The sequence below is a fragment of the Eptatretus burgeri genome, chromosome 11 (assembly GCF_056783735.1).
Source record: "Eptatretus burgeri isolate ZD-2024b chromosome 11, Ebu_testis_v1, whole genome shotgun sequence".
Lineage (NCBI taxonomy): Eukaryota > Metazoa > Chordata > Myxini > Myxiniformes > Myxinidae > Eptatretus > Eptatretus burgeri.
The window spans coordinates 21721756-21747147 of record NC_140971.1 but is presented as its reverse complement, the minus strand read 5'-3'; the positions used below and the strand labels follow the sequence as shown (position 1 = coordinate 21747147).

The following is a 25392-nucleotide window of genomic DNA, read 5'->3' as shown; positions in this document are numbered from 1 at the left end:
TCTCCTCAGCAACCCCTTCTCCCTTTCCCCTCTATCCCTTCACACATTTCCCTCAAAGCCTTCATCGACTCCCAATTATTCTCCTTTTCCCAGTGCTTTATTTACGCCATCACATACTTCCACTCAACTCAATCACTCACTCACTTCCCTCAATCCCTTGATCCATTCCCACTTATATCCCTTTTCTCATGACCTTTTCTACTCCTTCATCGCTGAGCACAAGCTGCAGTTTTAAGCTAATTCAGTTCAGTGGTGCAGGAGTGCATACAAGTCAAACAAACACCTCAAATGATGAAAATGATTTCCAATGTCTAAGGTTTTCATGCAGAGAATCGACACATTTTATCACGTTATGACTTGTAATAGCCACTACCACCAGGAATAATGCTACATAATACGCGAGGGTCGTCGCGGAATCGTCGCGAGGGTCGTTGCGGAATCATCGCGAGGGTCGTTGTGGAATAGTCGCGAGGGTTGTATTGGTGTGGTCACCGATTTAAAGCACGAAAACCACGTGCACAAATCTCGAGTTAAAACGTTCCGCACGCACTCTCAATCTGTGGCACCAGTGGTTTGCTTCTACAAGGACGTATCTACAAGAATTTCCCTCCCTAAACCCCCTATGTTGTCTGAATCTGCCGATGCACCTCCACACCCTGGATAAAAAGTTGTTTCCCCTCTGTACCTTTCATCTGGAGCTGATGTAGTTGTCGTGCAGTGTAGTGTGATGGATGTAGGTGGAAGGCATTGGGAGAAAACGACACTGCGCTGCACCTGTTTCTGGACTTCCTCAAAACAACGTGCTGCTGTGACAGCAGCTGTCCCGGTTATTAAACTATTATTTGCAGCTAACAGCGTCCTTATTATTTTCCATAAAGTGTGCATGTGCTTGAAGTAGAGGATTGATGTGTGTGATTTCACTTTCCTGTGCTGGATGGATGAGATGGGGATAAAGGTTGCAACCAAGCTGTCCCTACCAGGAGAGGGATGTTTGGAGAAATCGGATGATGAATGTCACTAGAAGTCAGACATGACTTGACAGAAGTAGATAAGTGTGACTTTGAGCCAAGATATTCAGGTCGTGGCTCTCCGATTGTCCACGGCCTTCGTTGACCCTTGCTGCTAAATTATTTCCTATCAACTGCATTTGGAAACAGATAACACTCGATTCATCATTGCTATTATTCATTTCGTGGAGAATCTCCCAGGGTGGCCAGAGCAATGGCAAACATCTGAGATGGAAGGGTTACAACTAAGCTGCAGGACTGGTTTGATGCATTTTCCACAACCACTGATCTGATAATCCAATGGAGCATGTTGGAATCTGTTAAGAGCATCGCTTCAGGATCCAGGTACAGCTCCAGCCTTGCTCGCTAACTGACACTGTGTTCCTTCATAAGGTTGTCCGGATTGTGCCGGATGTCATTTGCCATCTTGTGACCTTCATGCTGCATGTGGTGTGCTGTCATTCAGGCTGTTTATCTTTTCTTTTGCCGAGGGAATATGCAGGAACATTGCAGTTTGCATTTCACCTTTTGATCCTAGTTGTTGCTAATATGAATGCAAAAATGGTTGTAGCAGATTGTTAATACGATAAATAACGTGTGCTAACGTTGAACTTCTCCCTCCCCCACTCTGTAGACGAGGCAGAACAGCGTTCTAGTTCTGGATCCTCAACTCCACGTCGCTCAAGTTCACACACAGGACTTACCCGTCCCATCCCTGTGCTGCACAGTTCTGCGCTGTCCACTGCAACTGCCTCCCCGGTTTGGGCCAACGATAGTGCAGATAAAGTAATGAGCGACAATGATGGAGATATGGCGGGGAAAGCGAGAGGGGGTGGAGAGAATGGTGATGGAGGTGAAAGGGGGAAAATGGAAGTCTGTGCAGATAGAGATGCAGGAATAAAGGGAGCAGAAGTAAAAGCAGGAAGCATTTCCTCATCGGCAAGCATTTCGCTCGTCAGCTCCCTTTCTGCCTCGGGTTCCCTTTCGCTGTCGGGCTCAGGATCAGGTTTGCTCGGCTTGGTGGGTGCTCGACATGGAAGCTCCACGATGGAATTTTTTGAGACATGTGCCCAGCTCATCATAACTCTTGCACGCTGACAATGTTTATGAGGGAGGGTGCAGCATGAGAGATTGAGGACTTGCTGTTTTGATGGGCAAGTGAATTAAGTGGTTTGCACAGAGTTGGAGAACAGAATGCTTATTTATTTTTAAATGTTGAAGAAAACATTTTTGGGGGAGAGGGGAGGAGGTGTTGGGAGGGGGGGGTTGGGAGGAGGGGCTCTATCACCTAGCAAGTTTTATTTATTTCTTTGTTCACGCACTGGTCACTCGTAGCAAACGCTCTTGGATTGGGTTTTGTCACCTCCGGCTTTTACAGATGTCCCATTTATGCAGACTACAGTGACTGGCACAAAAATCGATGACTATGCACTTTAAATAATCCCTCACTGCTGCCTTCACATATGCATTTGAGTGACACTCGAGCTCGGTACCTTGTACAAGATATCGTCTTTGCATCATGTGCATGTCCCAGCATTAGATGGAGCCATGCCTTGATCAGCCCTTCCTGTGAACTGGTTTGGCTATACTGTTTGTTACAGACAGAGTTCAAGGGTCAATCTAGCCATTGAAGAAAGTTTTACCCAACACATTTGTACATTGATACTTCGTATATTACAACTGAATTGTTCAAACGATTTTTGCATCGTTTTGTTTTGCCCGATCCATTGAGACCGGAGACCTAATTGTATCATTTGAAGGTAATGGTTCTCCAAGTGAGCAAGACTTTCAAAGCAGCAACCATAGTGGTGTAAGGCTTAAAATGAGAACCAACATGCAGCAATGACCTGTTTTCTGTACTACATGGAAGTTAGTGTGAAGAGACTAGTCTGTACTTTCCCCCACACACATTACTTTAAAGGCACAGTTTATAAAACAAAACAAAAACTAGAATGGCACTCGGTAGAGCACATACCTTCGCCACACAATGCCTGATCCACAAGAACATATCAGTCCCAATACATTTTTGAAATATCATGCTACACAGTACTACATCGCTTTTGGCCCAATCTCTCAATGGTGAAGAATTACTTTAAAAGTTAAATAATTCGCATATCCAGATCCGGACTCAGATCTTCACCAAAATCGAATCAATTCGGCCTTGTCACACACCCAAACTGTCCACCAAGTTTTATCCAAATCCGTCCACACCTTTTTGAGATATCGTGCTACATATCGTTTTTGGCAAACAAACAAACAGACAGAAAGGGGTGAAAACATAACCTCCTTCAGCATTGGTGGCAGAGGTAAAAATTCACAAGTGTATATACACTACATGGCCAAAAGTATGTGGACACCTGCTCGTCCAACATTACATTCCAAAATCATGGGCATTAATATGGAGTTGATCTCCCCTCTGCTGCTATAACAGCCTCCACTCTTCTAAGAAGGCTTTCCACTAGATGTTGGAACATTGCTGCAGGGAAGAGCACTGGTGAGGTCGGGCACTGATATTGTGTGATTAGCTCTGGCTCGCAGTTAGTGTTCATTCCAAAGGTGTTCAATGGGGTTGAGGTCAAGGCTCTGTGTAGACCATTCAAGTTCTTCCACACCGATCTCGCCAAACCATTTCTGCATGAACCTCACTTTTTGCACGGGAGCATCGTCACGCTGAAACAGGAAAGGGCCTTCCCCAAAATGTTTCCACAAAGTTGGAAGCACAGAATCGTCTAGAATGTCATTGTATGCTGTAACATTAAGATTTCCCTTCTCTGGAACTAAGAAGCCGAGCACGAACCATGAAAAACAGCCCCAGACCATTATTCCTCTTCGACCAAACTTTACAGTTGGCACTATGCTTTTGGGCAGGTAACGTTTTCCTGGCATCCGCCAAACCCAGATTTATCCGTCGGACTGCCAGTTGGTGAAGTGCGATTCATCACTCCAGAGAACATGTTTCCACTGCTCCAGAGTCCAATGGCAGTGAACTTTACAGCACTCCAGCCGACGCTTGGCATTGCGCATAGTGATCTTGGGCTTGTGTGCAGCTGCTCGGCTGTGGAAACCCATTTCATGAAGTTCTCGACGAACAGTGTTTGTGCTGATGTTGCTTCCAGAGTCAATTTGGAACTTGGGAGTGAGTGATGCAACTGAGGACAGACGATTTTTCTGTGCTACATGCTTCAGCACTCAGTTCTGTGAGCTTGTGTGGCTTACCACTCTGTGGCTGAGCTATTGTTGCTCAGAGATGTTTCCACTTCACAACAACAGCACTTACAGTTGACTGGGGCAGCTGTAGCAGGGCAGAAATTTGACGAACTGACTTGTTGGAAAGGTGGCATCCTATGACAGTGCCATGTTGAAAGTCACTGAGCTCTTAAGTATGGCCCATTCTACTCCCAATGTTTGCCTATGGAGATTGCACGGCTGTGTGCTTGATTTTATATACCTGTCAGCAATAGGTGTGGCTGAAATAGCCAAATCCACTAATTAGAAGGGGTGTTCACATACTTTTGGCCATGTCGTGTACATTTCCCAATTCCAAAAGCATCCGATTGTTTACTGAATTATGAATCACCCACAAAAAAACACCAAAAGGTAACTCAAACAATGCAATAATAAAAGTTACCTTTCATTACCCAGTTGAAGATAAGTTCGCTCGTGAATTTGCACTCAAGCTCTCAACCCAAAATCTAGAAGTGAAGGCAGCCTCACTTTACCGAAGGGAAGTCGACATAATTGTGGTCCTTTTCCTATTTGATAAACACACCAAGAATTGCACTAATGGCAACAAAACGAAATGGATAAAGTACACAAAGCATAGCATTGTGTTATTCAATACAAGCCAGCAAATGTTTTCCCTCCAGTGCTTCTGAGGCAATATCTGGAGTCGTTCCAAGAGAACCCGCTATAGACTGCTGTTCATGACTGATCAATTATGGTCTAAGGTCCAGTCATTAAAAACAAGTTAAGAATTTACTGGGTAGCCCTTTTACCCTTTTAAACATCATATTTGAAGGTGACTTGAGATTAACTGCACTTTTGTTGTCATTGTAAAAGTGACTGCTGAAAGTTGGTGTCTTGGAAACCGAGTGTGCGTGTGTGCGCTCAGTCAGATCTTAGCAAAGCATTCTGGGTTTTTCAAAGGCAGTGAAGATACGTCTTGTGCTGTGGGATGGTGAAATGAAGCTTATGGTGAACAAAAATGTCAAAGCAGAAACTTACACATTCGCTGTACCGCTAAACATGAGCGTCTCTTACACTAATGTATAAGTGCCACTTCATATTTAAAATATGGAAGCAAATCAGTAATTGACGAACATGCTCACCTGAAACAAGGTGTTCCTCCTCCTCCTTCGTATGTAGCACAAGGCTGCAGGTAGCATCATTGGCTGAGGACACGGATGTGCCGCCATACCAGTACACTGGTACTCATTTCACCGACCTCAGAAGGATGACAGGCTGAATCAACCCCACCTGATGTGAATTCAACAGCAGACAGGGGCTTGATCTCAGGACCCTAAGAACTCAAGCCAGCCACCCGAACCGCTAAGCCAACACCAGGCTTCCAACAAGGTGTTGTGGCTCCCACACTCACGAGCCCTTGTTAAATAGTTGATGTTGGGTCATCACTACATCATTAAGGGTGATTTTGCAGTAGAACTCAATCAGGTGTGTTGGGAAATGTGGAAACCATCATTCATCCCCACTTGAAATTACATTTGGAATTAAAATTAAATGAAATTAAAATTAAATCATCCCCACTTGGAGGTTTCTTCAAAAGCAGTTTGATGAGAAAGCAGTAAAGGTAAGAATTGCTCAACCATCCTCCCTATAGAATGAAGAACTAACCTCACTGGTTGGTGAAGGCTCGTGTCTTTCTGCATCGGCAGACAGGCAGAACACGATGAAATCAACAGGACATTGATCGGGGTATACCAACTGCCATGGAAAACAAGGAGAACATGACGTTTCAGACGTTAACCCTTCGGCAGAGCAAAAAAAGCTCTGATGAAGGGTTAACACCCAATCAGCGTCCTGTTTATTTAATCAATCTCCTCACCCCATCGTCAATTTGTCACAATGTGATCTCCAATTCTGTGGACTACACAAAGAACAACTGCAGATGATAGTTTCAAAGTGACAAGGATATGAAAATAGATCTCCTGACAGTTGTTTACCGGTCTTAAAGATTCCTGCACTCCTCGTGCGAAGAAGTTACGATAGGGACAAATGTATGTAGATCGTACAGTAATACCTTGGGAAAGGGATATGACTGTCAAAAGAGGGTCATTACATCTTATGGATGGTGAGAAGGGAGGGAAGGGGGATGGTTGAGCATAAACCTACCATTTTTACATCCAGAACTAAAAGGCCCCTTTGTGATAACTTCCATTTTCTGAAACAATTCTATCAGTTGAAAACATACCTATATTATCCTGCCTTTATTTTTTTTATCACATGCTGATTCAAAAAAAAAATTCACCAGATTAAAACTATGACCGATATCAACAGTGCAGCAGGTCTCCCTTTTTATCTCCGCCATCTGCGATGGATGGAGGTTATGTTTTCACCCATGTCTTTCAAAAAGTTGTGGACGGATCTGGATGAAATTGGGTGTGTGATAAGGACGAATTGTTAGATTTTGGTGAAGAATGGGATTCAAGAATTTTTATTTTTTAAGTGATTCTTCACCGTTGCGAGATATGACCAAAAATTATATACTATGTAGCACAATATCTCAACAAGAGCGCAAGTGAGCACAATATACGCCCGAAAAAGTCTCTGTGACACACACACGCGCGCACGCACGCACACAATTATATATTCAAACACGTCAATTTATGAAGAACAAGAAGGTATATACAGAATTGTGCTACTACATGGAAAACAGCATCCTGGTTGCCATGGCAACCACTTTAGATGACGAACGTATGTCACAACACACCGTCTCCACAGTCTGTACCAATGTACCAAATATGAAACGTGAAAGTTGAAAACTTTGGGAGTTAGAGTGCGGACAGGAACGGACGGACAGACAGACAGACGGACGACCGGTATCACATATATATATATATATATATATATATATATATATATATATATATATATATATATATATATATATTGTTGCGAATTCGCGCCCGCCGGCGTGCGATCGGCCACGTAACTCGAATCGCGGCACGTCGCCCACCGGACGGACAATTCTGTCGTGACCCTCTCGGACTAACGCCGGGAGCTAGTCACGGGTGGGCCTTTCAGCCTCACCACGATCGTGCCAACCGGCCCCCCGCGTGGGATAGGGTTGTTCGCCAAACTCGACCTACCTAAGTACCCACGCGGAGGGTAGACCGGGCGACCGCACCTTGCCGCAGGTCGACTCCGGACACGGGCCGCTTAAGCGATCCGTTCCGTACTATCAGGATAACCGAGCGGTGTTATCGTCGGCCTCGACAGTTCCGATTAATTATCGGGCATATTAAGCCCACTACCAACCCTTTACGTGAAGCAAGATGGAGATTCAATTAAAGAAAAGACGAAGGGAAACGGGAAAACAGTTCAACATGATGCACATTTATTCCGCGGCACACGGAAAGCACACATATACAGTTAAAGCAATTATGCACAAAAAGAAGATGTCACAAAAGAAACACAACAATGCAGATCCACAACCGACTACGCGTACACACGGCAACACTTACACAGTTTTACTTCACCAGACTGGCGCCACACACACACGTTTACACAGAAACAAAAGAAAAGGGCCACCCTCAAAGACAAGGGGGCAGACGGGGCCTGTGGGCCAATATTTGCGCGGGACCTGAAAGAGCGGTCAGGTCCGCGAGACCGGGTGGATCCTACCCGTGTCTTTGTGATGAGCTGCAAATGTGGCAGCGCGGCGGTTCCCCGACTTCGTGCTCCTTCACGGGTTTCATTGGCACTGCTTGGAGTGGGGTGGGAACGGGGCCCCCTTTTCGCACTATCTCAGCGCAGGGGAAAAAAAAAGGGGGGGAATTGTTGATGCTCTGGGGAAAGAGTATAGCTGGCTTACTTGGGTCCCGCGACGAGCGATTCCACCGTGACCTCGTCGCCGACCGCCGTCTTCCTTGCCTCGGACCCGAGCTCTTCGGTCTCTTCCCCAATTCTCCTCAGCCGACTGCAGCAAACCACCTGTACGCCCTCGCCTCCCGACTCCACTCCGCGCTCCAACCCGACTCTGCCCAAAACACTCTCCGCTCTTCTGAGGCCGACTCTGCCCAAACAGACTCTGCCGAGACAGACTCGACCCAAACCGACTCTGCCGCTGCCACACTCTGCTCTCCAAAACTGACTCTCCTCAAACCGACTCGACCTTTCTGCCAATCTCCACTCTTCTAAAACCGCCTCGACTCTCCGCTCTTCTAAAACCGCCTCCACTCTGCCCTCCAAAACTGACTGCCCCAAATTCGCCCCGCGCTCGGCGCTTTATAGGCCGGCAGGAGAACCCATATGCAAATTTCTGGATCAGAACGAGCTCGGGGGTGGAGCCACGCTCGCCCATTGGACGGAGGAAAAGGGGCGTGAGTCTCCCCTGATCCTCAAATTTGCATATCTCTATTCTACACCGACGCGCCTGGAGGCGGGGCCAAACCGCCCCGCGCTTGCTGATTGGATGGATCAGAAGTGGGCGTGTAGCATTCCTGATCCGATTTCTCCTCGGAAAGGCCGCATTTTGCACTCGCGTCTCGGCGCGCGTCCCGTACGAGCCCAGGACAGCCTGACGCTCGGTGCTCACAAGTGGTGCGGGAATGGCTGCAGAAGGAGAGAGGTGAAGGTGGTGGAGGATTTTTGGTGGTGGTTTATGGCCATGGTGCCGTTTGGAATGGCAGTGATGTGATATTTGCGGAAGCGAGTTGTGAAGGTAAAGATCGTGGCTGTTGGCGGCGTTGTTGTTGTTGTTGTTGTTGTTGTTAAGCGGAGTTGTGGTTGGTGGTTGTTGTGTGATGGCGGTTGAGACGTGGTTGGTTCAAAATAAAGATAGAACAGAAAAACGACGATCTCAAAGCGTCGCAGCCCGAATGAATGACATTTATTCCCTCTAAACAACGGGTTTGGGGCTGACTACACATGTACTTACAGAGATATCTCACCTACGGGACCTGAATGGTGGTTTGCAAATTTCCTCAACTGCAACAATATATATATATATATATATATATATATATATATATATATATATACATATATATATATATACATATATATATACATATACATATATATACATATATATACATATACATATATATACATATACATATATATACATACATATACATATACATATATATACATATATATATACATATACATATATACATATATATATACATATACATATATATACATATATATATATATATATATATATATATATATATATATATATATATACATATATATACATATATATATACATATATATATATATATATATATACATATATACATATACATATATACATATATACATATACATATATACATATATATATATATATATATATATATATATATATATATATATATATATATATATATATATATATATATATATACATACATATATATACATACATATACATACATATACATATACATATACATACATATATATACATACATATACATACATATACATATATATATATATATATATATATATATATATATATATATATACATATATACATATATACATACTACATATATACATACATATATACATCGGGCGTATAAAAAGGTGTGGACGGATTTGGACAAAACTTGGTGGATGAGTTGGGTAGGTGACAAGGACAAGCCGATTAGATTTTGGTTCAGGTCCGGATCCAGATCTGGTCTATCAGTGGGATAGAAAACGTAAACTGTTCAGCCTGGCAGAGGTATGTGTGCTCTACCGAGTGCCCTTCTAGTTGTAGATGCATTTCTCCCTTTGAGCACACTGACTTCTACATGGTTGAGTAACATGGTATCACAAATCAAGGTAAGTGCTTCTTCGATGAATCAACCCAGCCATTGAGCACTGTTATGCTTAAGCTTTAATCATTAATTTAAAAACTTTACAGTCATCTTAAGCTCAGAGTGGTGCTTGTACATTGATTATGTGGAGGACTAATACTTCGGTGTTCCTCAACATTAATTACAAGGAAATTAGGAGACAATAGACAAGCACATAGTCCTTGGGATTTCAACAGTGGCCGTGGGTTGTCCACACCACGACCCAGGGATTCAGAAGGGAATACGAAACGGGCCAACCGATCTACTATCTCCAAGTAAATGAAATATCTTGTATTGCTTGTGGCATCATCCTGCTCAAAACAATGAGCTCATACTCGAGGTCCACCAACTTTTGGGTGGTATGAGAAATCTTGAAAAGGTTTTGAAATATCACAGTGCACAAGCCAAGTTACCGAGATGGTTGTCACGGCAATATAATTCAGCCAATCACAGCCATGATCGAATCAGTTTGAGATAATGTCATGAGGAACATATATCTGCAATATGAAAAGCTAAATGTTGAACGGTTTTTGAAATATCACGGAACACAAAATAAAATGGACGGATGATCGGTCGGTCGGCACTCATTTTAATGTCTCCCGTCTCAGACCTTGTCGGAAGTGCGGGAGACAAAAATGGATTCCATATATTCCGAAGGGAACCTGTTCCAATTTTAAGGGAAAAGTAACACCAAGTGAAAAATCAAATACCTTCCCATGCAGAATCGGAAAAACAAAAACCTTTCCACACATCCACTTTTATGATTCAAAACCCTGCATTTTACAAATCCACACCTGGTTCAAAATGGGTAAAATAGGGCAAATAAGAGCCACCATACAGGTGTTCCAGAATCATACATAGGGAAGTGCTTTTCTTTGATTGAACAGGCATGGATCCACCACAGGGGCTATACTGTTACGAATTTGGAAGCCTTGTGCACACAGACAGACAGCCGTCCCCGTAGCTTAGTTATTTCGATAAGTATGTGTTTCTAGTTAGGGTCCCATCCCTAGTCTAGTGGGAATTGGATGTTCATGCGCTGTGGAGTTATTTTATAGATAGGATTTTTACACTTACGACAACTACAACAAAAACTTTTGACGACGACATCTGCCTTCGCTTCCTTCCACCATCCTCCATCGGTACCATTGCACACGTGCGTGTCAGCACGTACGTTGGCGGAGTTCACGAGGACCTGACGTCTCGCCCAATCCGGGGGATGCGAGCAAGGTTGCCGTGAGTCGGCCAATGAGGGCAGCCCACACAGGACCATGTTACTCTCCTTGTTTGAGGGGCGGTCGGCCGTTACGCCCCCCTGTCCAATCAGCGGACTTGGCACCCCTTTCGGCCAATCATGGGGGCGACGAGCGAATCGTGCGACGGAACCGTCCAATGAGGAGGCGAATGGCAAGGAAAGAAATCCCTCCCTCCTGAAGAGGAAGAATTGGTGGTCTGAACGAGGGAGGAGAGAGACGGTGTGCTCGTGGCAGGAGCGTTGGCCAGTTCGCGAGATCGTGGCATTTTGCCAAGCAACGAGGATCGTGTGTGAGACGTTCCTGGTGGGAGAGGACATTCTCAGTCCAGGCATTTTCCAACCTGGCATCCAAAGCCAGTGAGTGGTTGTCGACGAGGGCCCTGCAGACGGACGTGGTCTTCAGGTCGTGGGTTCAAGTCCCACCGTGGTAATTCGAGTCGGGGTGACCGCACGAGGCAGGGCAGGTACCCCGGGCCGGCTCTACCGACTGAAGACTCATCGGGTCCATTTTCTTTTTGGGTGTGCGTGTCTGTGTGTGGGCCCGTCTGTAAGTAGGAATTGTTAAGTGCTCTTCGCTTGTACATTATTTGCATTTCTTCTTTTAGTCGGATAACTCTGCTCCTTGCATGCTCCCCTCTTCCCCCCATTATAAATAAATCCCCTGTGAAATGTTTCAGCTCGTTTTTGTGTTTCTTTTATTGGTTTAGCATGGTGCGTGTTAGGAAATTGGGAAGCGGAAAATTGTGCATTCGGTCCAGCGGCTCTGGTAACTCCGCTCGGTTACGCCAGATCCGAGCCGTTACCGCGACTCGGATCGGACAGAGTCAGCCGAGGGTGAATTTCCCCGGTAGTTTGGACGACGTGGGTATTTAGGTAAATTGAAATTGGCAATCAACCCTATCCCACGCGGTCGACCTATTGGCGATCTTCCGTCTGATAAGGAACCCGTTGGCTCCGGAGTTATCCGGGGGTGACGACCTATAAATTCCGGGTGTTCGGTGGAGCCGACTCTACTGCTCCATCTGGCGGTCGTGCTCGCTGCCGATATCCGGCCCACAACAATACCACCCACAACTTTTTTTTTTGTAAATTTACTTCGTCAACGAATAAAATAGGAGTGGAGCATTTATTGTTTTGCTTCGCTTTGTTTGTTTGCCAAGAAGTACATGACATGGGCAGAACTGCGTCATGATAACCACGCACGCTTGTAAACCCATTTTTATTACGATCGGAATCGGCAATTGGTCTCACAACGCGTCACGGTTATGGTGCCACTGTACACCGGTACGAGACGATCGTAAATGAGTTACATCATCCATGGATGCTACAAGATTGGTTATTAAACTTTTGAGCAGCTGAGATGGGAACTTGTCTTTGGTGGCTTCTTCAGTGAACAGAATGTGAAAAAAACAGCATTCATGCATTTTATTTGAGCCAAAATGTTACTTTATCATAAAATTGGTCTCTAGTATCAGATGATACCAGACTCGGTGGTATAATGGTGAGAGCATCCGCTCTATCTGGGAGGTCGGTAGTTCGAAGCCTGAGTGGGTCATACCAAAGATGACAAATGGTAGGTGCTGCTGCTTCCTTGCTTGTCGCTCAGCATTTCAAAAGATAGAGTACGGACAAACAATGCTGGGAAGGCAATGGCAAACCACCCAGTATAACCCTAGCCAAGAAACCGCTTTGGCAGCACCAACACTCTGCAAAGAGTATGGTTCATAAAATCAATCAATCAGTGTCAGAGGTGCCCATCCTTTATTATAAATAAATGCTGTGTGGGTGTTATTTTCTAGAGGTTGACATCATGTATTGGAATGTATTTAGCCTCTCCGTTAGCTGACCTACCACTCCCCCCCTCCCCCAATCCCTTTCATGGGTCCATGCCTGTTCAGAAATGCAAGGTAAAACAAGACAGCCGGGAAAGTGCTATTCGCTCGTTAAATGTTAAACAATTCTGCAATCCAAAGAGTGCTATTTTATCGCTAAAATGGCTCAAACATAGCTTTTCATTAAAAACAAATCCTTTATATGAGCAATAAAAATAAAATAAAAGGATCTTTCCCTTCCAGCTATACAAAAGTTTTTCTGGACTCTGGTAATGGAGCCAATGCGGGCAGGATGCAGGGTGGAGGGTGGACATGCCATAGCTTAGTCCCCCATGCCCTTTCTATTCGTGGAACAAGGATGATTTAAAATACAGAAACTATGAAAGAAATGACATACATGGCTTTTCTTTTCTTACACTTTCACTCTGGCCTAAAATTGGCAAATTGTTCTAATCTGATAATGGCCAAGCATGAAAACATTTGCCACCAGAACCAAAACATTGATTAGTAGATTAGTAAATCGGTGAGAATGTGCACACATAAAACACAATAGTCATAATTCTTTTTAGCACCATATTTAAGTGGTATGAAAACGGCAAAATTACGAATGACAGAGACAGAAAGCAGACAAATACTTGACAGAAAGTCGCGGGTAGACAAATGCAAACATTGTAGATCCACTCCTGCCAGGCGAACCTGCATTTTGTGCAAATCTAAACAACGTGACACTTGTGACCAGACACGAGACCAGTAGGGAGCGAGAGGACAATTCGGCTTCTGCCCTAGCATCGATTCTCTAGGAATGTGTGCAGGGCGACGCAGGGCGGCTGAAAAATGTTTCGGCGATTCTTGACACGCGTCTCTCGCTTTCCAGCCAGGGTGCGGCCTGGGAGAGAGGAGTGGGAAGGGGAAGCAGCTGAGCAAAGGAAGCAAAGGCTGAGGAGCTACAGTCTTGAGTTGAGAATAAAATGCAACAACATTCATGGGCAAACTGGAACTACGAAAACAGTGACCACCTCCGGTGCAAATTGAGCTTTCCGGCAAACACAAAACAAATTCAACTTCCATTAAGGTCGGAGATTCAATTAACAATCAACTTATCTACCTCTTTGCTTGTGATCATGAATTGCAGCGAGTGATTGTAAAACTTGTACTAAAGATTTGGGACAAGGTTGGGGAGCCTTACTGGATGAGGCGAGGTCGAGATACTGGCAGAGTGCATGAAGCAGCAGCCGGTCAAAACTGAGGAAGAGAAAAACATTTTCAGCATTTGGTGTGTTTTTGAACTTGGAAACAAAAACTTGAGGCTTTTATACCAGCATTACTTAGATGGGGAGGAAGGTGACGGTGAAGGGGTGGAAGGAATGCTCACTGTAAGGAACGGGAAAAGGACAAACTAAAGTTGCTCGCAGTTGCACAAACCATTTGACTTCAGGCATAGACAACCCAATTATCCAATCACCATGTGGTTTAGTCTGCTGCCAACACAAGCACTAAATATTTCAGTTAATGATTGCAACACAGACACAGAGGCATGCACATACATGTACCTGCTTTCCAGCATGGCCAAATAAACAGCTGCAGGAAATTCGGAAAAGAACCTTCGCACATTGTCTTCCAGATTCTCCAACGTACCCTGATGGGGTGGAAAAGCTTCTTGGATTTGCACCATCCTCATTTTCCCCACAGTTTCATACCTATAATTGCTGTGCCTTCCCAACTTATTTTCTCACATCCTGTGGTTAAAATTTGTTGTTTACAAGGCCCTCATTTTAAAACTACACCACCATCTGACTGCTACAATCTATATATAATGGAGGGAAAGTATGTTGTGTGTGTGTGTGTGTGTGTGTGTGTGTGTGTGTGTGTGTGTGTGTGTGTGTGTGTGTGTGTGTGTGTGTGTGTCAAAAAGTATCTGCAATATATTTTTATTTAAATAATATAACGACAATTCAGCATGCACAGGAGCATCATTTTTCGGCATAGCCCCCTTCCTTTTCGACACACTTAATCCAGCAGTTCACAAAATTCTACATGCCCTCAGAAAAAAAAAAATTATTTGCTGAGTGACGAGCCACACATACACCACTTCTTTCACTTGTTGGTCACTGTCAAAGTGGCGGCCTCTTAAAGCCTCTTTGAGTGGACCAAACAGGTGAAAGTCCAAAGGGGTCAGGTCAGGACTGTACGGAGGATACTCAGGTCAGGTCAGGTCAGATCTGGGAGCATGCGCCAGAGCAGCGCATCACTGCATCCACTTTTCACTGGTACTCCAGGGGCCTCCGTCTGGCCATCTCCCAGACAGATGCCTGGCCCATCCCCATCTCCTTCAGATGCTGACCAACCTGCTGCAACCATTAGGCACGTGGTCGGCTCATTGGCCTCCTACACTCACGAGGCTCCATCACAGAGAATCTGGTGAGCAAGATCAGCGTTAGGAAAAACGAGCCACATGTCCGTACAGCCGCAGCTGATGCTCATGGACTATGCAGGCAACAAATCTAATTTGAGTCTCTCTCAGCAACCGCTTGTTGGACACAAAGTCCGACCAGCGATAGCTAAGGATTCTCTGAAAAGACCTGCAACCGAAGGAGTTAAGTCTCCGTCTCAGATCCCTGGTCAAAGTCCTAATCTCACATCCGTCGAGCAAGACTGGAAGCAGCAAGGACCTGAAGACTCGGACAGACTTTCGTCCTCCTGGACAGACTTTCGTCCTCCTGCACAGGCACCGACAATGCCATACCCCATGATCCAGTGAATCCATGACTCCCCATGCTAAACCCAGATGTCTATTGACCGCTGGCTCACAGCCTGCAGAGACATGAATATCACTGCCAAGGAAAGTGAATCTCTCCATTACCTCAACATCCTCACCACAAACGGGTACAGACAAGATAGCAGCGACAAAGATGTCATTGGAAGCCTGGATCTTAGTTTTAACCCAGGAAACCCATAATCCCAGCGGCTCAGACTCCTCATTCAGCACCTCGAAGGCCCCCAAACGGATATCCAGCGTTTCCACAAAGATGACTGCATCGTCTGTCACTGAATCAAACGATTCACTGAATGGAACGCTTTGCAGAGGTCAACATAGGCTGCAAGCAGCCCCTGCCAAAACTCTTGTCTGCGGTCGGTGAGCACCGAAGAGCAAGGATACGGTCAATTGTTGACCTCCTTGGTGTAAAGGCAAAATGCTCTGATGTTCAAGCAGATGGTGGCAAACCCTTTCAAGAATGAACTGAACAAAGACCTTGCCGGGCACTGAGAGCAGCGTCTCATCCCTCGGTAGTTGTTGCAGTCCTGGTGATCACCCTTCCCTTTCCAGAGAGGGACAACAAGGCCCATATTCCAGTCAGTTGGGATGATGCCTGTGTTCCAGGTAGAGCACAGAACTGCATGCAACGACACGAGGACAGCATTCCCACCAGCCCCGAGAAGTTCGGCATGGATGCCACAGATCCCAGGAGCTTTCCCCCATTTCAACCGGTTCACCGGAGCCAGTGTTTCCACAAACAAAGGTGGATCACAGTTGATTGGAGCGTCAGCAATAGGGAGAGTAACACCCCTGACATCCAATTCAACAGATGGTGGGTCAGCCTGGTACAGCCAAAGTAACCGGCCCAGCAGGCCTTCACTTTGGACTCCTCAGTCAAGGGCCCACCACCCTCCGCTCTCACTGCAGTACACCGAGGGCTGTTGCTTGGAGGAATGCAATGCACAAATTCCCCTGTAAGTCGGACTAGAATCACTTGAACACAGGTGATGTTCTACCCCCTCACAAATTCCTCGCACATAGGCTTCCTTGTCCACCCTCAGCGCATGTACAGTTTTATGCTTCAACTCACTGAACGGCTCAGCTCTACCAATAAGCCTGGCCCTACGACTCCAGTCAATGGTATCCAGTGTCCCTTGAGAGAAATAATTCTTCTTTGCCGTACAGTAAGCTCCAAGACATCCACCGGCAACATCAAGGATGATAGTCTTGAAAGCACTCCACAACTCTTCAGGATTCTCCAAAGCATCCAGACCCCCCAAATCCCCACTCAGCCTGTTTGCAAACTGCTCAGCTCCCCTCTCATCCTTGAGCTTGTCAACATGCAGCCTCGGCTGGGATGGCACCATTCTCCTGGATTTAAGCTGAAACTTCAGAGTTGCTGCAACAAGCCTGTGGCCGGAATTGAGGAAATGAGCACACCGGTAGACCCTGCAATTCTGGATCATCCTCCAGTGACCATCAATGAGCACATGCTCAATCTTCGCTACACCACCAGCGTTGAAATACCATGTCCAGCAATGAGCCTATAGGCGCTGAAACCATGAACCAGCAACTCTAAATCCACAACTTCTTGCAAAGTCAAGGAACTTAGTGCTATTCTGGTTCAGAGTTCCAGAACCATGGGGATCAACACATATCTCATAACCATCCCTCTCAGTGCCAGTCGATGCATTGAAATCCCCCAAGACTGGAAGAGTATCTCGCCTGGGGCACTGATCAACCACAGACTCGAACGTGGCATAGAATGCGTCCTTCACGGTGAGATCACTCCCCTCAGAGCATATACAGAGAGACACGGCACCAAAGGAGTGACGAATCCTTAGTCTCATAATCCGCTCATTGACCGGTGTTACCTCAATTATCATTGGAGTCAGCTTACTGTACACAGCTACAGCAACTCCTTGGGCATGATAACCATCAGAGTGACCAGACCAATAGTAGGTGCAACCATCCCCCATGATCTCACCACTATTCGGTCTCCGAACTTCAGAGAGTGCTGCAATACCAATGTTCAAACGCTGGAGCTCAGATGACAACAGACAGGTGATCATCCTCTCTTAGAGAAAGGACATTCCAGGCACCCACCCGAAGGGACTGCTTCAGGCTAATCCAAGGAGACACCGTCTGGTGGAAGACACCTTAGCACCACTCCGCCACACACCACCGCAATCTGACCAAAGAAGTTTGCCCCATGCTTTTCCTCCTATCATTAAGGAATGGGGGTCCCAAAGGCTTTTCTCCAATCCCATCATCCAGTGAGCTGCCCTGCGAAGGACAGCATCACCGAAGTACTCCCACGGAGTGGGTTTTCAGTTTTCTTTGCGTTTGTGGGTTTTGCGAAATGAAGTGCTTTACGGTGGCCGGAGTGCAAATCCTGCCACCAACCTCCGAAAAAAATAGTAAGCCAACTGCAGCAGGACATCCGCAGAGACAGTTGGGCACTAGATATGGATGGCTGTTGGCTCACAAGGAGCTCCTCCACCTCAAAGTTAAATTGCCGGAGGGTTTCCACAGGAGGGCGGCAGTATGTGGATGGGCATTGTCATGCAACAATGCAACACCTTTTGACAGCAGCCCTCGGAATTTCCATCAAATAACTGGTTTCAACTGGTCCCGGAGCATTTCACAATAACGGACACTGTGTACCGTTGTGACCCCCACCCCACCCCCCTCTCTTGCTAACGTTCCAAAATTGGGCCTTGTGAGTCCCAGAAAAGTGTGAGCATCACTTTTCTAGCCGATGGTCGATTTTTAAACTTATTTTTGGTTGGTGATGTGGGATCTGTCCACTACATACTCTGGTGTTTGCTCTCTGGTTCGTAATGGTGGATCCACATTTCGTCTCCAGTGCCAATGAGTCTTAAAAAAACGTATTCCCTTCATGAGGAAAGCGGTTCAAAAGGCTTTGGCAGATTGTCACACTGTTGCACTTGTGCTCTTCTGTGAGTTGTTTTGGAACCCATCTTGCAGAAACTTTATGAAAGCCATGCCAGTTGTTGATGATTTAACGTGTAGAACCATGACTGATGTTCAGATGTTGTGCCACTTCGTCAACAGTCGACCGTCGGTTATCCAGAATCATGGAGCAGACTCGTTCAATGTTTTCTTCTGTTGTGGATGTGGAGGGGCGTCCAGATCGTTTATCATCAGTGACACTTGTGCGACCATTTTTGAACATGGTAATCCAATCATGCACACTCCACTGTGGTAAAGCACTGTTCCCATAATGTGCTGAAAGTCTACGATGGATTTCTTCCCTGGTACACCATCAGCCCACAAAAATTGTATCACTGCACACTGCTCTTCTTTGGTGCAAACGGACAGTGGAGCGTCATGTAAACTCCCTCACGACGACACAACTACTGACTGCTCAAGGTTGAAACTGCTTCACAATTGCGCAGACAGTTCGTGCTTGTACCTGCAAGTACAATAAGCAATGTAGTTAACACAACACAGTTTTTAAAATAAATCAATGCAGATACTTTTCAACGCACCCTATATATTTTATCAACACCTCTGAGAGGATTTGACCTAGTAAGCTGAAACTTTCAGGGATTACTCAAGACATCCTGAAGTTTCATTAAAAAAAATTCCGCTAATCCACATTTTCTTCCTTTGAAGGGAGGGTGGTGCAATTGAAATTATCCAAGCTATAAAACCACGATGTATATATGCACACAAGTTTTATGCACGTTTTTGCCTCATATACGTAACCTGGATTATTTTCTTATTTTTGGGAGTGATTGGGGCAGCAGTCTGTTGTGTATACACTGCCTAAATGAAGGGGTGGGTCAGAAAAATGTGTTGAATGCTTGAAACAAGGTCGCCCGTAGGGTGGGTACTCTGCTTATATGTAATGGAGCTATAGCATGTGTGCGTGGGTGCATGTGCGTATGAAAATATTTGTGAACCCTTTAAAATTTCCTGCATTTCTGCATAAATTTGACCTAAAAGATGATCAGATCTTCATCCAAGTCCTAATAACAGATAAGGAGAATCTGATTAAACAAATAGCACACAAAACAATGTACTTTTTCATTTATTTATTGAGCAAAATGATCCAACATTCAATTTCTTTGTCGGAGAAGAATGTGATTTATGGTTTATATTTTTTTGCTTCCGGTAGGTGTGCCCCAGGAAACACCACAATAAGGTGTTTATGCACCTTAACACGGCGTTTGTCCAAAGCGGAAAATCCCCTTGGGGGGAGGGGGGAGACAAATGAAGTTGCTACAACCTCCATTGTGTGACCCCGAGACCCCCTTGCAAGTTTGGCTGAGATTGGTTAAGTAATGACCGAATGCATCGTGGCCAGACAGATACAAAATGGCACATTTTAGTATGATTATAGATAGAAGATAAATACTTCCTGTATGTCATTTATCCATTAAATGCGAGATTTAAGAAACACAAGCTAGTTGTAAGAAGAAGAACCGGCAGAGGTCATCAGTACCACAGCTTACAAGTAGTGCCACAAGGCGCATGGCGTTACGAGATACTTTGAATATGAAAAACTGCACAGAAAAGAAATGAAAATCAAATCGGATCCCTCAGATTGATTTTGTTTTTAATAGCCATAATGGAAAAAAAAATTCACAACATTCTATCCAGCAAGTGTACAGGTAGTACATACGACTGCGCTAACAAAGCACTTAATATGGGGAAGTTAGGAAATCCCAGTCGACCTGAGAACAACCATTAAGTTGAAGGACAATATTGCATTTAGCAGGAAATACAATTCAACTCCACTTTTCCTCCTTAAAAATAAAGAAGTTCATTTTCATAAGCATACACACAGAGTAGCTCATAGGTAACACACTCACCTTTGAGCTGTCTTGAATGCATTTGAGTCATGATGGAAGAGTATCCGACCCTAAACATCCCCTAAAAGTCTGCGTGCAGGGTGCTGCCTTACAGGATTCAAGAGAATAGAAAATTGGTGGATTATTTGGGGTTTTTTTGGTAATCGGTGGGATTGCTATGACATAGCCAAAATTACACACAATTGCTTGGTCCAAAATTATCGATTCCATTTCTTAATTCTGCATTCGTTTTTGAAAGTCTGAAGGAGGTCGGGGAGGCAGCAATGAGGCTTCTATAACAATTAGTTTGTTACCGAGGCCGAGTAAAACTTTTTGTGTTGTAATGTCTCCTCTTTATGGAGGTGAGTGGGGTAGGCATTCCCAAAGGTCATCAATGAGCCAACTGGGTTTTTAAAATTAACAATTTAGCAAGATGTTAATTCTCCTAGAATTGAATTTTCTCGAAGCTTTGAATCAAAATCCTTAATATTGTTTTCTTCAGCTTGATTTGAACCCGCAGCCTCGAGAATGCTCGTCCAATATCCTTAAACATTACGCCAACATTTCAAACAAATCCAACAGTGATTAAATTATTTTTAAATCAGATGTCAACATCTTGCATTTAGTTCCCGAGTCAATCAATTAAAAAAAAATATCGCATATTGTTGTAATCAAGCCGGCCCAGTTGCCTGATCTGAATCCCAACGAACCGCGTCAAAGCGGGAGTACCGGCCAATTGATTCTGGCACTCTAAGCCGGTGTTTGGGCCTGTTTGCCACGTTAACAAACTCCAATGGAACACCCACCCAAGAGTGGATGAGGTGACATGCTAATTGGTGTCGTACGTCTGTTGAGACAAAGTGGTGACCCGCGCGGTGGTTGTTCGAACACTAGCATAGCATTATACTGGGCACAAATCGCCCAAACCCAATCGGTCCTTTTATGGACGTGTATAACTCCTCCACTATCGATCAAGACACTCAAATTCACCCAGAGACCAAGTGTATTTATAATGTGTATTTGATAACAACAAAGATAGGAATGCAGAAGGAGAGAAGCAATGCAACTTTAAAAACCCCACTACCCAATACATGCCTCGAGTCAACGAACAAACCGCATATCCTTAATCCCTTAAACGGACCCCATTCACACCTCAGTAAAAAGACAAGTGAGAATGGACAAGACTGAAATACCGCAGACTGCACCTCAATGGGATGTAGCTTTGTCCAGGAGGAGACACGGCCGTGCAGTAGCTGTCCATGCTGTGGACACGAAGCGGCACTGAGGGGAGATGGAACAACGGCAGTGGGGGCATAGCTGGAGGTTAGGGCAGGCAAATGCTCGTTCCATGGAGAAAACCCTCTGCTGTCCACGTGCAGCTTCCTCTGCGAGGTCTCCAGGCTTTTCTTCTGTCCACATCACCCCTTTTATAGCCTCGCTCCCTCACTTGCATTTGTGATGCCACGAGCCCCTCCCTCTCAGGTGTTCTTGGCCCGTCACTCAGTCTGTGGGCATGGCAATCTTTCCCGACCTTTCATCCAGATTGTATAACACTCTTTCTGCCATAATGGCAGCATTCCCACCTGAACTGGTGCCTAATGCCATGTCAGAACTTTAGGAAGGGAAGAACATTAAAAGGGATGTGAAGTAATGGTTGTTTTTGACACACTTCGGGGGGGGGGGTGTGGAAGGGGGTGGCGGGGGGAAGGGGGAAGAAGACACCAGCTTTCTCCACACAAAACGCATATCTTGCGATCACAGTTAAATTATCTCATGCTTATTCTAAACATGCACTATGGGAAGGAACTATCACTATATGATGCAAAGTTACCCTCTACAAGACATTTCCACAACATCATGAGAGGTATGTTTGGTGTTGGCTTAATGGCGAGAGTGATGGGCTTGGAATCCAGGGTTCTGAGTTCAAATCCCACTTGGCTGTTGAATTAATACCAGGTGGGGTTGACTCAGCCTGTCATCCTTCCAAGGTCAGCAAAATGAGTACCAGCTTGCTGGTATCCTATGGCGGAGTGGTGACCTGTCCAGGATTGTGCCCAATAGCCCAGGAGACTGCTTAGGTAGCACCAATGCTCTGCACAGAGTATGGTCCCGATGTATGGATGAATGGATAAGAGAGGTCACAAAGAAAAGGATCATACAAACAAATATAAAACATTGATACACTGCTTGCAAGCCGCTGCCTTTGTCATCCACATGGAATAGAAGCCACATAACAACCCAGTCAAAGGCCCATTTTCAGAGTATTATGTTACACTTAAATTATGCAGACATGCCAGTGGGAGATTGAAGAACAAAATTCAACAAAGTGCAAAAAGACAGATTATTCAACATGTGTTAAAATGTTTCAAATTAAACAGTCATATGAACCACTCATAAAGGGTGACTGGAATGAAAACTCTGGTGTTGGCTTAACGGTTAAGGTGGCTGGCTTAAGATGTTAGGATCCTGGGTTCGAGCTCCTGTCATGCTTCGACATAACACCAGGTGGGTTGACTCAGCCTGTTATCCTTCCGAGGTCGGCAAAATCAGTACTCGCTTACTGGAAGCAGGGGGAACTGCATCAGCAGTGCAGCCACGCTCCCAGCATTGATGTAAACAGCAGCCATTGGCTGCATATACGAAATGATGATGACGACTGTCATGAAAATATCTGTTTGTGATTTTAAAATGAAGATACGTCGAGGACACGAGGTAAGAAAGGACTCTGTTTTTGTGTTTGAATAATTATTTCAGACATACGAGTTAAAAAGTCAAAAACCATGAGCATGGTGGAGCTTTCCATTCTGGCTGTGATGTCATCGTAATAAGCAATTCAGCAGACTACACACAAGCTTATACGAGTACACAGCTAATGTGTAAGTGGCTGACCCGACATCTTCATCTGACCCAGAAAATGAATTTGAAGCTCTATTCTCGGAGGAAGATCCATCAGATTCTGGGGATGATGATTATGTTTAACCACATATCTTACACAGATGTACGAACTAAAATAAAGTGGAGATACAGTAGTGCTGATCACCCAAAATACCTAGCATGCACAACCAACAGGAAGAGGTGGAAGGGAGATTCAGTAACAGCAAACTTGTAAATGCATGCACATGACTATTTTTATTCTACATAATGCTACGCTCAAACCACGTGGTACATCACCCCATATGGTTGTGGATTTTTATTTTTTTGAGATGGTTGGGGGTGTGGGGTGTGGACAGAGAGACAGAAGCACAAGGAAATCATCAAAAGGACTCTTGCAAGAAACAAAATTACCAAAGCAGCAACTTTAAAATACCATCAGGTTCTAATTCAGTAAACCTTCAAACACTTCCTGCTTGTGATGACATCAGCAAGGATAAATAAGAATACCTTTGGGAAATTATATTAAAGCAATCCAGAGTGGAAATCCATAAATTTGCAGAAGTCTGGCACGTCTACTTATATAAAAAAACAACAAAAACTTCTGGTTCCGGGTCTGAGCGTGGTGAACTTTGGTTTTTATCTGCCTCGTTAAAGCTTATCAAAGCTAAGAATTCCGCACCAAAGTTATCCTTTCTGTTATCGTTTCATCCCTGTGTTGTTGGGTTTTTAACCCAATGCCATGTCTTACCCATGCCTTGTTGGTGTGTATTATTTACTTTATGTTCAGGTGTCTGGCGGAACTCACTAGGCCTCAGGTAGTAAACTTGCCTCATCGACTCAGAGCATCATGATGTTTATTTTATGCTGCATCTTCTCCTTTCTCCGACTTTGTTACATTTCCCCCTCTTTGTTAAAAAAATAATAAATAAAAATTTTAACTCAAGAGAAAAAAAACAACTCATTCTCTGCCTGTTATTTCCTTCCTTTGCTCATTCTTTACGCCTTTCATTCTCAATACCTTCAATTTGAACGATAGTAATTTGTTTCTTTAAAAGCTTTAAATGACGTTTTAAAATGCTTCATTTTCTGGATCTCTCCATCAGGATCACCCCACATGGTCTTCTTTATCTTGATCTCTTCTTCTTAATCACACAATTTCTTTCCCAAACCTGTCGATCATGCAAACACTCGGTCAATGGACTGTCTTTCTGAACTTACAACACAACTTTCTTCCATGCTTTGAATAACCCTTCATTTCAGCCCCATCATGATGCATCTGTGGATCAAAATGAAGGATCATGAAAAGTCCAGGATGTAGAGAATGCAAGCACATGACCATTATCTCGACCCAGTCTGTACCCCACTTGCGTCCACCGCACCCCCCCCAATCCCCATCTTGCTATGCATCCCACCCACCTCGTTGCACATCCAACAGAGCCAGATGTGCATCTCACACCCCTCTTTCAACTGTGCATTTCACACCCTTCCTTCAACTGTGCGTTTCACACCCCTCTTCAAACTGTGCATACAGCTTCCACTCCCATCACATCATACTTTCGCTCCCCCTCATGCCACCCATGCATCCTGCTTCCCCCCCCCATGTGTCCGGGTTCCGCTCCCCCCCCCCAACGACGACACGTCCTACTCCTGCTCCCCCCGGCCACGCGTCCCACTTCCCCCCCCCCGACCTCGCGGCCCACTTCTGCTCCCCATCCCCCCCCCCCCAATCCTGCTTCCACTCCAACACATCTTCCACTCCCTTCACAACCCCCCCACATCTTCCACTCCCCCCCTGCTTTGATCGTGCACT

The 25392-nt window shown here is 45.0% G+C and overlaps 2 protein-coding genes across 6 annotated transcripts in view; one reads left to right on the top strand and one right to left on the bottom strand.

Moving 5' to 3' along the window:
* The window catches only part of LOC147016645 (5'-AMP-activated protein kinase catalytic subunit alpha-2-like), a 54530-nt gene extending 51826 nt beyond the window's left edge, over positions 1 to 2704 (top strand). For both annotated transcript variants that reach the window (XM_085845512.1, XM_085845513.1), the window contains one exon: positions 1642 to 2704. In XM_085845512.1, coding sequence (XP_085701638.1) covers positions 1642 to 2105 — 464 coding nt within the window. In that variant the 3' untranslated portion in view covers positions 2106 to 2704. The remainder of the gene's footprint in view (positions 1 to 1641) is intronic.
* Positions 2705 to 13042: 10338 nt separating this feature from the next.
* R3HDM4 (R3H domain containing 4) overlaps positions 13043 to 25392 on the bottom strand; it is a 45993-nt gene continuing 33643 nt past the window's right edge. Inside the window, exons 6-8 of one of the 4 annotated variants that reach the window (XM_085845507.1) lie at positions 14681 to 14783; positions 14317 to 14372; positions 13043 to 14016 (exon numbers count right to left, since the gene is read on the bottom strand). In XM_085845507.1, coding sequence (XP_085701633.1) covers positions 13927 to 14016; positions 14317 to 14372; positions 14681 to 14783 — 249 coding nt within the window. In that variant the 3' untranslated portion in view covers positions 13043 to 13926. Of the gene's footprint in view, positions 14017 to 14316; positions 14373 to 14680; positions 14784 to 21913; positions 23665 to 25392 lie in introns of those variants that run through there. The other 3 variants (XM_085845508.1, XR_015049132.1, XR_015049133.1) reach the window with 3 other exon arrangements.